The sequence below is a fragment of the Gopherus flavomarginatus genome, chromosome 14, assembly GCF_025201925.1.
Source record: "Gopherus flavomarginatus isolate rGopFla2 chromosome 14, rGopFla2.mat.asm, whole genome shotgun sequence".
Taxonomy (NCBI): Eukaryota; Metazoa; Chordata; order Testudines; family Testudinidae; genus Gopherus; species Gopherus flavomarginatus.
Genome location: NC_066630.1, coordinates 40,337,285 through 40,349,574, shown reverse-complemented (window position 1 = coordinate 40,349,574; position 12,290 = coordinate 40,337,285). Strand labels below are relative to the sequence as shown.

At 50.0% G+C, this 12,290-nt stretch overlaps 1 protein-coding gene across 1 annotated transcript in view; it reads right to left on the bottom strand.

Moving 5' to 3' along the window:
• Positions 1-12,290, bottom strand: part of COG4 (component of oligomeric golgi complex 4) — a 30,069-nt gene that overhangs the window by 14,993 nt on the left and 2,786 nt on the right. The window contains exons 4-9 of the mRNA XM_050922366.1: positions 12,055-12,229; positions 8,833-9,026; positions 8,076-8,181; positions 6,198-6,355; positions 5,277-5,335; positions 2,481-2,614 (exon numbers count right to left, since the gene is read on the bottom strand). Coding sequence (XP_050778323.1) covers positions 2,481-2,614; positions 5,277-5,335; positions 6,198-6,355; positions 8,076-8,181; positions 8,833-9,026; positions 12,055-12,229 — 826 coding nt within the window. The remainder of the gene's footprint in view (positions 1-2,480; positions 2,615-5,276; positions 5,336-6,197; positions 6,356-8,075; positions 8,182-8,832; positions 9,027-12,054; positions 12,230-12,290) is intronic.

The following is a 12,290-nucleotide window of genomic DNA, read 5'->3' as shown; positions in this document are numbered from 1 at the left end:
GTGAAATTGCAGGTCCCCATGCCGCCACAGTCCAGCCCTCCAGAGTGCTATCCCAGAAGCTGCAAAGAATCCTGTGGCACCTTATAGACTAACAGACGTTTTGGAGCATGAGCTTTCGTGGGTGAATACCCACTTCTTCAGATGCATGTGGTGGAGAAGAAGAACTCCACATGGACTCCTCCTGAGGGTCGAAATGATAGTCTGGACCTATACATTGAATGCTTCCGCCGGCATGCACAGGCAGAAATCGTGGAACAACAACATCGCTTGCCTCACAACCTAAGTCTTGCAGAACGCAATGCCATCCACAGCCTCAGAAACCACCCTGACATTATCATCAAAGAGGCTGATAAAGGAGGTGCCGTTGTCATCATGAACAGGACTGACTACCAAAAGGAGGCCGCCAGACAACTCTCCAATACCAAATTCTACAGGCCACTTCCCTCAGATCCCACTGAGGAATACACCAAGAAACTACAGCATCTACTCAGGACACTCCCTACACTAACACCAAAAGAAATCAACATACCCCTAGAGCCCCGACCAGGGTTATTCTATCTACTACCCAAGATCCACAAACCCGGAAATCCTGGACGCCCCATCATCTCGGGCATTGGCACTCTCACTGAAGGACTGTCTGGATATATGGACTCTCTATTCAGACCCTATGCCACCAGCACTCCCAGCTATCTCCGTGACACCACTGATTTCCTGAGGAAACTACAATGCATTGGTCACCTCCCAGAAAACACCATCCTAGCCACCATGGATGTAGAGGCTCTCTACACAAACATCCCACACACAGATGGAATACAAGCTGTCAGGAACACTATCCCTGATGATGCCACGGCACAACTGGCTGCTGAGCTCTGTGCCTTTATACTTACACACAACTATTTCAAATTTGATGACAATATATATCTCCAGATCAGTGGCACTGCTATGGGCACCCGCATGGCCCCACAATATGCCAATATCTTTATGGCCGACCTGGAACAACGCTTCCTCAGCTCTCGTCCACTCACGCCCCTTCTCTACCTACGCTACATTGATGACATCATCATCATCTGGACACATGGGAAGGGGACTCTGGAAAAATTCCACCATGATTTCAACAGCTTCCACCCCACCATCAACCTCAGCCTGGACCAATCTACACGGGAGGTCCACTTTCTTGACACCACGGTGCAAATAAGTGATGGTCACATTAACACCACCCTATATCGAAAACCTACCGACCGCTATGCCTACCTTCATGCCTCCAGCTTCCATCCCGGACACATCACACGATCCATTGTCTACAGCCAAGCACTGAGGTACAACCGCATCTGCTCTAACCCCTCAGACAGAGACCAACACCTACAAAATCTCCACCAAGCATTCTCAAAACTACAATACCCGCACGAGGAAATAAGGAAACAGATCAACAGAGCCAGACGTGTACCCAGAAGCCTCCTACTGCAAGACAAACCCAAGAAAGAAACCAACAGGACTCCACTGGCCATCACATACAACCCCTAGCTAAAACCCCTCCAACGCATCATTAAGGATCTACAACCCATCCCGGACAATGATCCCACACTTTCACAGGCCTTGGGTGGCAGGCCAGTCCTTGCCCACAGACAACCTGCCAACCTGAAACATATTCTCACCAGTAACTGCACACTGCACCATAATAACTCTAGCTCAGGAACCAATCCATGCAACAAACCTCGATGCCAACTCTGCCCACATATCTACACCAGCGACACCATCACAGGACCTAACCAAATCAGACACACCATCACTGGTTCATTCACCTGCACATCCACCAATGTAATATACGCCATCATATGCCAGCAGTGCCCCTCTGCTATGTACATCGGCCAAACTGGACAGTCTCTACGGAAAAGGATAAATGGACACAAATCAGACATTAGGAATGGCAATATACAAAAACCTGTAGGAGAGCACTTCAACCTCCCTGGCCACACTATAGCAGACCTTAAGGTGGCCATCCTGCAGCAAAAAAACTTCAGGACCAGACTTCAAAGAGAAACTGCTGAGCTTCAGTTCATGTGCAAATTTGACACCATCAGCTCAGGATTGAACAAAGACTGTGAATGGCTTGCCAACTACAGAACCAGTTTCTCCTCTCTTGGTTTTCACACCTCAACTACTAGAACAGGGCCTCATCCTCCCTGATTGAACTGACCTCGTTATCTCTAGCTTGCTTGCTAGCATATATATATCTGCCCCTGGATATTTCCACCACATGCATCTGAAGAAGTGGGTATTCACCCACGAAAACTCATGCTCCAAAACGTCTGTTAGTCTATAAGATGCCACAGGATTCTTTGCTGCTTTTACAGATCCAGACTAACACGGCTACCCCTCTGATACTTGATCCCAGAAGCTGCCTTCAATGAGCTGCTTCACAGCAGTGCCACTGAGGAGCTGTAAGGACGGAGCCAGAGAAGCACTGGCATTCAAGGGATTACCTTGTTTTACCTCCTCTGAGGCCATGGAGTCTCCCACCTCAAAGTCTGAGACGATCCGTCTCTTGATAAATCGAAGGTACAGCTCGCTGCGGGCATTCATCAAGGTGACCTCGGTTAAAATGGGGTCAAGCTCCCTGCAAGGGGCACAGTGAGAAACGATGGAGCAAGCCCACGAAAGGAAGGGCACTGGTTTTCCTGAACCAAAGGCAGCACATGCTATAGAAACATGAATGCCCATTCCGAGGGCGCCGGCAGAGCCAAAGCGCTGCAAGATGGCCCTCTGCAGGAGGCTCGGAACAACCCGTTGTTCCCTTTACTTTCAAATGCATCGCTGAGCTCAGGTAATAAGTCCATCCTTTGCTCCTTTTGCGCATTATACGTTAGGGTGGTTATTTTACACTGAAAATGGTTTGGCACAGTAACTGTCTTGTGACCCTGAATTTAATACCGATCTTAATCCTTTTTGCTTCAGGCCACAAGAAGTCTCTAAGTGCTTGGGGACAGGAGAAACTTCCTCTTGGGCATGTTCTTTGGGAACTGTCCACTGTAGGTGTCTTGCACTTTTCTCTGTAATATCTGGTGCTGGCCACTCTCCGGTGGCACTCTGGGCTGGCTGGACTCCTGGCCTGCTCCAGTCTGGCTGGGCTGGCTGGACTCCTGGCCTGCTCCAGTCTGGCTGGGCTGGCTGGACTCCTGGCCTGCTCCAGTCTGGCAGGTCCTGTGTTTTACTAGCCACAATAAAGTGGCCAGAAGCAAGTCTCAGCAGGCCTGAGCTCAGCGATGCATTTGAAAGTAAAGGGAAGGACAGGCTGTTCTGAGCCTCCTGCAGAGGGCCATCTTACAGCACTTGGGCTCATGAGCATTCATCTCCTGGGCACTGCTCCCTCCATGTATGCTCTGGTACACAAACATTCCTTACGAACTCTTTACAAGAGCTAGTCTGCACCTGCAAATAACAAGGGGTTTGTCTGGATTCAGCAGGTGAGGAAACACACAATGGTACCTGCATGCAAAGAGAGCACATTGAGTGTGCAAAGAAAAGGTACCTTCTTGCGTCATTTAAAAGGAAACTGATACTCCTCGAGCCTTTCATCACTAATCCAAAATCACCGTGCAAACATTACTTAAGCCCTGTCTACGCTGGCAGCAGCACGTAGGGTATGTGGAGCTACATGCCGCAGTGAAAAGCAGGCTGCATCCATGCTGGTGTGTGCTACACGTGGCAGTGAAAGGCTCTGGCATGGGGAGCTGCCGGAGTCTTTCCCTGCTGCCCCCCGGCCATAGCCTTTCACTGCAGCAGGGACACTACGCTGCTAAGAATAGCAGGGGAGCCATGGGAGGCACTGTTTGGGCATTTGGAGAGCTGTCTAGGGTACGTGCCCTAAGGGTCTGGCATGTCTTCACTCACCTAAGCCGTGCCTCACTATCTGCACTGCTATTTTCATCCATGCTGGAGGGAGGTGCAGTATATGTTCTCTATACACCACCGCAAATGTAGACAGTGCCTTACACACAGCCTCACCACCAACCTGATGGGCAGGAAATATTATCATCCCATTTTACAGATGGGAAAGCTAAAGCCCAGAGAAAATAAGAACATTATGGCCATGCTAGATCAGACCAGTGCTCCATCTAGCCCAGTATCCTGTTTTCTGACAGTGGCCAATGCCAGATGCTTCAAAGGGAATGGGCAGAATATGGCAATTATCAAGTGATCCATCTTTTGTTGTCCAGTCCCAGCATCTGGCAGTCAGAGGTTTAGGGACACCCAGAGCATGGGGTTGTGTCCCAGACCATCTTGGCTACTAGCCATTGCTGGACCTCATACTAATGATGAGCTTGTCTAATTCTTTTCTGAACCCAGTTATAGTTTTGGCCTTCAATATCCCCTGGCAACGAGTTCCACAGTGACTTGCCAAAGAAGGTTACACACGGTGAATGTAATATACAATCACAAAAAGAAATTGTTTGAAAAACAAAAATGTTTGTATTTTTTTTACATGCATTTCTAGCCTTCCCCAGGGACTGCACCTTGACATGGTGGGAAGGCTTGTGTTTTCCAATGCTCCTGAGAACTCTGCTAGTGGGAACCTAAACGCCTGAGAGCCACCCAAGGGGAGGGACTGGACAAACAGCTGCTCCTCCAGGTTGGGAGCTGAGCATCAGGCCAACAAACTAGCCTCATCAAGAAGTTAAGTTATAGAAACACACCAAGGCAGCTGTGTTGTTCAGAGATGGCAGAGCTTGGTGTGTGCTCTAAGTGACATCTGACTGCATGTGAAGTATTCAGCTGTATTTACAGGGCATGCACTAGCGTGGTATCTGGGTACACTTCCAATGGCTTTAATCTGGGGAAACTGACACATTTCAGACCATAATGAGCAGGGGAAACAAAGTATTTCAGTTCATTAGAGAGAAACTGATGCAACAGAATCTCCAGAGCCCAGAGTTCTGCTTCCAGCTCTGCCATGGAGTTGCTGTGTGGGAAGTCGCAGTACCCCATGGCAGCTCACGAACCCCAGCTGTGAGGGCCGGAGATCTGCAGATTGGGCATCAGCCTCCTGTGCTGTCCTATCCCTTCAGGGAAGTCAAGGTCTGATACTTCAGGTAATGAACAAGCAGAACAAAGCAGCATGGACCCTAAAAGGGCAACAAGGACACACACCAAAGGGGATTTTATGCTTTGGTGGTTGTCAAGCATTTGAACGATGGAACGCACTAGCTACCTGCGAAGCAGCATTAATGCCAGATGAACAATGTGGAGGAAGAGAGCAGTGAGTGTTTTATTTTCTGTACCTTGGTTCAATCTTTTCTGTAGCTGAACTTCTCACTATGCTGTTTTGAACGTGCTGGAACTGCAATTGTAAGAAAAGGAGAGCCATCACCATCTCCGCCCGCTATCGCCAGGTTCCCCTACAGGACCTATTCTGCTGAGGAGCAGCTGGCACAGGGAGATCCCAGGGAAAAACCAACCCACCCATGCCCTGTTCCCCAGCAACTGAACTCACTATGGGGCTCAGTGAGAACTTAGGTGAGGCAGAGCGAGGGCAGATGGCCTCTAAAGGTGTGTGCCTATGAGACAGCTACCAGCAGTGTTGCAGCTGGCAGGAGGATCACTGAAAGACTCAGTGACAGAGCCTAGCTCAGAATGCCCCACCGGATTTCTCCTGTTTACCCAGTCAAACCCCAAAGGATCATCTTCACTTCCGTCACTCATGTCCCATGACCGCTATCCTTCAGGACAAAGAGTGGATGCCCACTTCCTGACATCCTGTCAGCCATCAGGGCAGTGATGGAGTAAAGCCAGGTCCCTTCCATCCACTCACAAGTGGGGTTGCCAACTCAGACTGAAGCTCTTCCGGGAGATTTTTTTTTTTTACCCAACATGACATAACGTCATGTTCTTAAAATATCCCATTGAAATCTCCTGGATTGCTTTCAGTAGTCACTGGGAGATTGATGCCAGTTCTGGGAGACTCAATTCTGGAGGGTTGGCAACCCTACTTACAAGGCTGAGCGTGCTGCCTTAAACTTGCTAGCCTGGAAAGTGAGATACCAAGCCCAGGCTTCCCGCATGGCCATGCAGAGCCCAGCGACGAGGCCCATGGAGCACGCTCCGTTTGCAAAGGATTGTGGGATGCTAGAGAATCACCAGGGATGAAGCTCAGAGCTAGCTCTTGGCCGCAGCCCAGTCAGTCTGCACTGCACATCACTCACCTGCCTGTGATAGTCCCTCTGCTTGATGAACGTGTCCACCACCTTCTCCACCTGCCGGTCGCACTCCACCTGCAAGTGCTTGATCAGGGTGTACAGCTTCCCTGGCCCATAGTAGGTCTCCACTATGGGCTGGTGGGTCTCCACGATGCGAGCAATTCCTGCCAGAAGACAGCGGTGGCGATTTTTCGTGGCTTTAATGGTGGTAGGAAGCCCCAGGCAGGGCAATTGCCCAATCCTGACTAAGACCTGGCCTGTGGCATCCTGATCTAGGGCACAGGAAGGGGCACACAGCACCTCCCCAAGTGCAGCTCAGAATCCAGGCTGGTGGGATCCTCACATCACCCACCCCTACATCCTGGGGTGCCCTCCTCCCTCTCCAATGTTATACCCTCCACCTTCTCTCCCTTTGCAATCTTGGTCTGCCCAATGAGCTGGAGTGCGATTCCCCTGCTCGGATATACACAGGACAGTAGCTCAGTGAGAGCCAGTAGGAGTATAAACAGCATTGTCACAGCTGGGCAGCAGCAGCAGAGGATACAAAAGCCAGTGGGTAGGTACCTGGCATGGCTCAGCCATGCCGCCGCTGTCCAGGCTACAGTGCTATTTCTACTTGCGCTAGCTCTCACCGAGCCACTGCAGTACATGCGTCTGGGCGCTGCAGTGGATACCGTGCAGCCAGTCACAGGCAGCACTTCACGGGAGGCAAGCCACCCCTCTCCCCAGAGACTGACAGCCCAGCCCCTCATCCATGCTGCCAGCCGCCTCCTCCAGCCCCAGCAGCAGGGCATGTCATGCTTGCTGCCAGCCAATGCAGCCAGCACTGGATGCAGGTGGGCCACCAAGCGCACTCGCCAGGTATAAACCTTTGCACAGAAGAAGCCTCCAAGCTCCCTAATCACCAGATAAGCCAACTGGAGAAAAAATTTCTTCCCACAGCCAGCACCAAAGCAGATCCTGAATGCCAAAGACCAAGTCCAATCCCCTACACACCTGTAATGCTCCAAGAGAACAGCTCGAGCTCTGGGAAACTCATCTCAAGGCAAACTCTGCTCCTCTTCCCCAGATAGACACTCTGACAGCCAGCCCTGTGTTCTCCTGCATCTCACACCACTGCCAGGCAAGCCTAGAAGATGCACTCTGGGCTGTCAGCAGCAGCAAAGAGTGCAAACACAGGAGATTGGCTTGGCAGTAGCACAGTGTGGGATGACAGCAGAGCACTATTCCTCTCCTCAATGGTATGCCCACAGCACACATAGCACTGCCTTGCCCTCCACTCTCAAGGCAAGAGCTGCCTTAGCCCAACCCACAGATCAGCCTGGGGAGAACCAGCAGCTCTTTGATCTTACGGGCAGGGATTCGTTCATCTGGTCAGGTGAGGCGGGGGAGCTGTGCATCTGGAAAACTCTTCAGTGACTGACCAATTTGTTCGGGGCAGCAGGAAGAGAAAAGGGCAGCTTCCACGCCCTGTTCACCAAGCCCCTTCACATCCAGCTGACTATCTAAGGCCGAGATCTACAACTCTTCCAGTCCGGCTCTGGTTCAGTCCCTTAGGCTGAGAGAGGCTGTGAAGGATAAATTCCAGGAGGAGCCGGGCCTGCGGGGAGGAAGCCAGCTGGTCCTTTGCAAGTCCCTCTCCTGCCAGTCAAAACTGAACAAAGAGCAAGCTCCAGACCCAATGCCCCCTGCTGGCCAGAAACAGACGGCACTCCAACCTAGCTGGGAACCGGGCTGACAACCCTTGCACTCTATTCCAGCACCACCAAGAGGAAAATGGCACTTTTCCGCCCTCCTGCAGCCAAAAATGAGAGCTCTGACATTGTCTGGGCACCTTCCATTGGGGAAGATTTCCAGCCGACAAACAGAGTAGGGAGGAATTACCTTCAAAGAGGAGCGTCAGTGTATCTGCAAAGATGACTGCAGCCCTACGGTCACTCATGTCTGTCTCCATCACCAGTAACAGGTTCTCCTTGGCTTTGTTAGCGACCTAAACTCCAGGGGAAGGAGTGGGTCAATATGGTTCTGGCAGAGCCCTCCCACCAGGGAGACTTTTGCCTTCCTGCCCCATGCAGCCCTTCCCTCTACCCACATCTGCTACTGTTCCACCTTCCCTGCCACCAGCAGGACAAGACACATGGACCTTACAGAGCAGGTGTCAATGCTTTGGGTCAGATGGCAGAGGGGACTCCAGGGGTAAGGCAGTCTACATCTCTTGCAGAGACAGGTGTATTCAGCTGTGCTACGCAAACAGGAACCACTGTTAAAACAGCAGACAAATCCTAGCTTCTCACCTTTAGAAAACTCAGCTACAGGCAGCCTAGCAAATACCCCCAACGCCATAGGCTGAGCGCAAGCAGCACGATGCTGTCTCTAAGTGAGATAAGGAGGGGGAAAGAAAAGCCACAGAATGAGGGCCTGGGATCTGTGACTTGTCACCCAGAAGCCCTACCTGGTAGTACAAAGAGTAAGGAAAGTGCTGACTAGGCCCAATCTTGTCTCAGAGATCCAACCATTATTAGATGCACAGGAGCCAAGATCTCATTTCTCAATACACATATTGGCAGAGACCCGGTTTTACTCTACTCTGAGGTGCTCTGGCCAGCCCAGGGGCCACAGCGGGTCTTGCAGCGCCCATTACCAGTTTGCAGAGATACTCTGAGAACTTGCTCAGCCCCTCCTCGTGTAAGCCCAACAGGGGGAAGATCTTGAAGAAACGTTCCACCTGAGGCAGGTCTCCCTGCTTCGTAGCCACATCAAATTTCTCAGTCACTATGATCTTCAGGCGCTGCTCTGCCTCCTGCAGGAGCTTCAGGTTGGCATCAATTATGCTGCCTGTTTAGAGGGCACAGCACTGCATTAGTACCAGGTTCAGGACACTTCCTCTCCTGGCACCATGCCCATGTAGCTACAGCTCCAAGCTGACAGTCAGGAGCCATCAAAGCCTGGAAGGAGACAGGTCCCTGGCTCATATTCATTTCTTCCCCCAAACCACCCAAGACCTTTAACCTAGAGGTAAAAAGCAGGGTGGGAAGGGTATGTGTATACACAGACTCTTCCAGCTCTGGGGCCTCACACTGAGATTATCAAATCCCTATGCCCTAAAACCTGGAGAGAAAACCTAATTAGGATTAAAACACATTAGCAACTCTGATGAACATCTTAATCCCTCCCTCTCTCTGCTATTGGCCCACACCCCCGTATCCACCGTGCATGGCCAATCAGATGCTCCACTGATATCCCAATGAAATACCATGACATGCCTAATCCTGGGTCAGCAGAGGTGCTATTAACTGGAACAGCCTCTACACGCTCCGTTGCTGGCCACGTTTATCCTGGCTGTTTAGGAAGTCACCATTCCCCCTCCTCAATGAGCACCCCACATGTTTAGCAAGAGGGCAGAATGCATGCCCCCCAACCCACCAATGCCCAGGCATAGCAGACGGGAGCAGAGGACAGTGGAGGGAGTTAGGACCAGCTAATTACAGAGAAATGGAATGGTGTCTGCTAATCAGAGCTCTGGCAGGATGCTGTACAGAAAGGGCTTTACAAATTCACTCCCTAGCCAGTAAGAACTTTCTCTCGGTGAGACTTGATGGGGCACTAACGCATCCAACTGCTGCACAATTTAAACATCCATTTAAAAAACAAAAGGAGTCAAGAGGATTTACAAGCCATTCTGATCATCAGCGGCACACCTGGAAAGCTTTCATTGCCAAATGCTGCTTGAGACTGCAGACAGACAGCTGCAGCATCTCTACAGCTCAGAGCGTCCCCAACTAGCAGCAGCAGGAGACTGGCAAGACTCTGTTAGATTTTGCTGCTGCTATTCAGCACCTTGTGGGCAGCCAGGAAACTGAAAAGAAACAAACAGTCTTATTCTGCTGCTGTTTGGGGAAAAACTCTGAGCTGCAGCCCAGTCAGATACTGGAGCTATTCACAAGAACCCCAGAAATGCAAGATAGGGGAGCAGAAGAGACATGGCTGTCTTCAAAAGCAGCACATAGGAAAGTCTGAAAAATATAGAGCAGAGAGAGGAGAAAAAGCCCTCCCCTCCCTTTCCAGAAGCCAGAGGGCGGAGGGCATGTGTAGTCACCCAGAGCCTGGCACTACCATCTGCTGCATCTGTGGTGCAACAGCGCAGAATGCTGTCCTGGAGAGAGACAGCCAATGAGAGGGCAGCTTGAGCCGGGGAGGGGGCTTGGAATCTGCCCAACAGGAGCAGTTGGAAAAAAGCTGTTAGAGGAGGAGGGAAGGAGAAGAAGCTAGATGCTGAGCAAGCAGATGAACCAGCACTGGGGTAGGAGGTGAGGAGGCAAAAGAAAGGAACGGGAGAATAAAAACAGGGGACTGGGAAGTGAGAAGGGAAAAGAAAGAGAAATAGGAAAGGTTTCAGGATCAGAAGAAGCAGGAAGAAAACCAGATTTGGGAAAAACCTGAAAGGAAATATAATTGGTGAAAAAGGGAACTGATCAAATGTATTAGGTGTATGTAGTCTGGTCACGCCAAGCCACATTTTGCAGTCCTCAACAATGTGTGTCATGCTTTGTGGCTGCCCCTGCTGAAATTCAGCTGCAGCACAAATTCCATGTCTGGTAGGAAACCGGTTGAGAAGGCGACGTTGCCTTCATGGTAAATCAAACCTGGGTTGACACTGAGTGGGTTCTGAGACAAGATAATTGATCAAAAAGCTGTATTAGATGAAAACAGATCCTGAAAACAGTAAGTGAGAAGCCCACCCACAAGGGACCTAAAGTACATGAATAGAGAGAGGGACTGTTTGAACATCTGTTGAAGGATACAGTTCAAAGGTGCCTAATGGACAAGGTAAAGGAACTCAATTTGTGCATAAACTCAGTGGAAAGAGGTACAACCCTCAAGAACATTGACTCTACGGAGCACTAAAAGTCAAAGAGAAGCCAAGAACAGGACAGCAAGAGTGGAACTGAACTTACAGCCAAGGAGAAGAAAAGCTGATTCTTTCTGAACAGAGACAGTCTATTGTTGAGTGATTCTTTTGTTCTTGTTCATAGCAATGCATTTGATATGAACTGCAGAGTAAGGAAGAGTAGCATGTACAAGCTCGCAAAGGTTAACATGCTGGTAACCTATAAGTTATTACTATATGAAGTAAGTACTTGGTAATGTTATTTATCCTCCTGGGACAATTTTGGGGGTTTTCCTTTATTAAGTTCTAAAAATTTTAAATGCTCCCTTCTGTCTTGGTTTGCATCTACCTCGCCTCACAGTTAGCTTAGCATAGCCTAGCCAGGTCACCGCACACGATTCAACTTGGTCAGACTCCTACAAGCCAGTGGTTTAATATAAGAAATTAAACTATAGAGCAGAATTCAGGGACAAGCTCCTAACAGGTATTCCAGCAGCCCTCTGGGCAGAACACCATGATGCTGCACTGGGCCCTCACTGATGAGCACCCTTCCTCCCATCTTTTCTATCATGCACCACTGATTAATGCATTCAGCCCGCTGGCTAGTAAGTGGCTGCCAAGCTCTTCAAGCCCCAAGTCAGTAACTCTACATGTATGGCAGTTTGCGTAGATTTAGGGCCAGAAGGGGCCATTACGATCATCTTGTCTGACTTAAGTGGCCTTTTCAGTAACTAGCTGCCTCAGCATGTCAGCTTTCCCCCCCGGTAATATTTTACCCTAACTAGATCTCAGAAATATTCAGACATTTCCATGTAAACAGCTACCTGCAGGAGCTGCCAACTAATTCCATAGTCACACTCTTTGTTAACACACCAGTTGGCTTCAGCTTCTTTAGCGCTGGACAAAGTAAGAGCCTCAAAAGGCAAGAGTGCTCAGTATTACTTAACTAAACAGCTACACCCGGACAGCACCTACCTTCCTGGCCCTGCCGGCTCAGCTCAATGACTGATTTGTCCAGAGACAAGTAGCGGTGGATATGAGCAGCGGCTTGTTCATAATCTTCATTTCTCAATGCTGTTTGAACCCCATCCATGCAGAACTTCAGGTCCAAGATGTCATCAGCTCTCTGGATGGCCTGATAGAGGCGGTTCTGCAAGACAAACGGCAGGTAAGACTCCCCTTCCGTGGCTCGGCTAGAGAAACAGAACTAG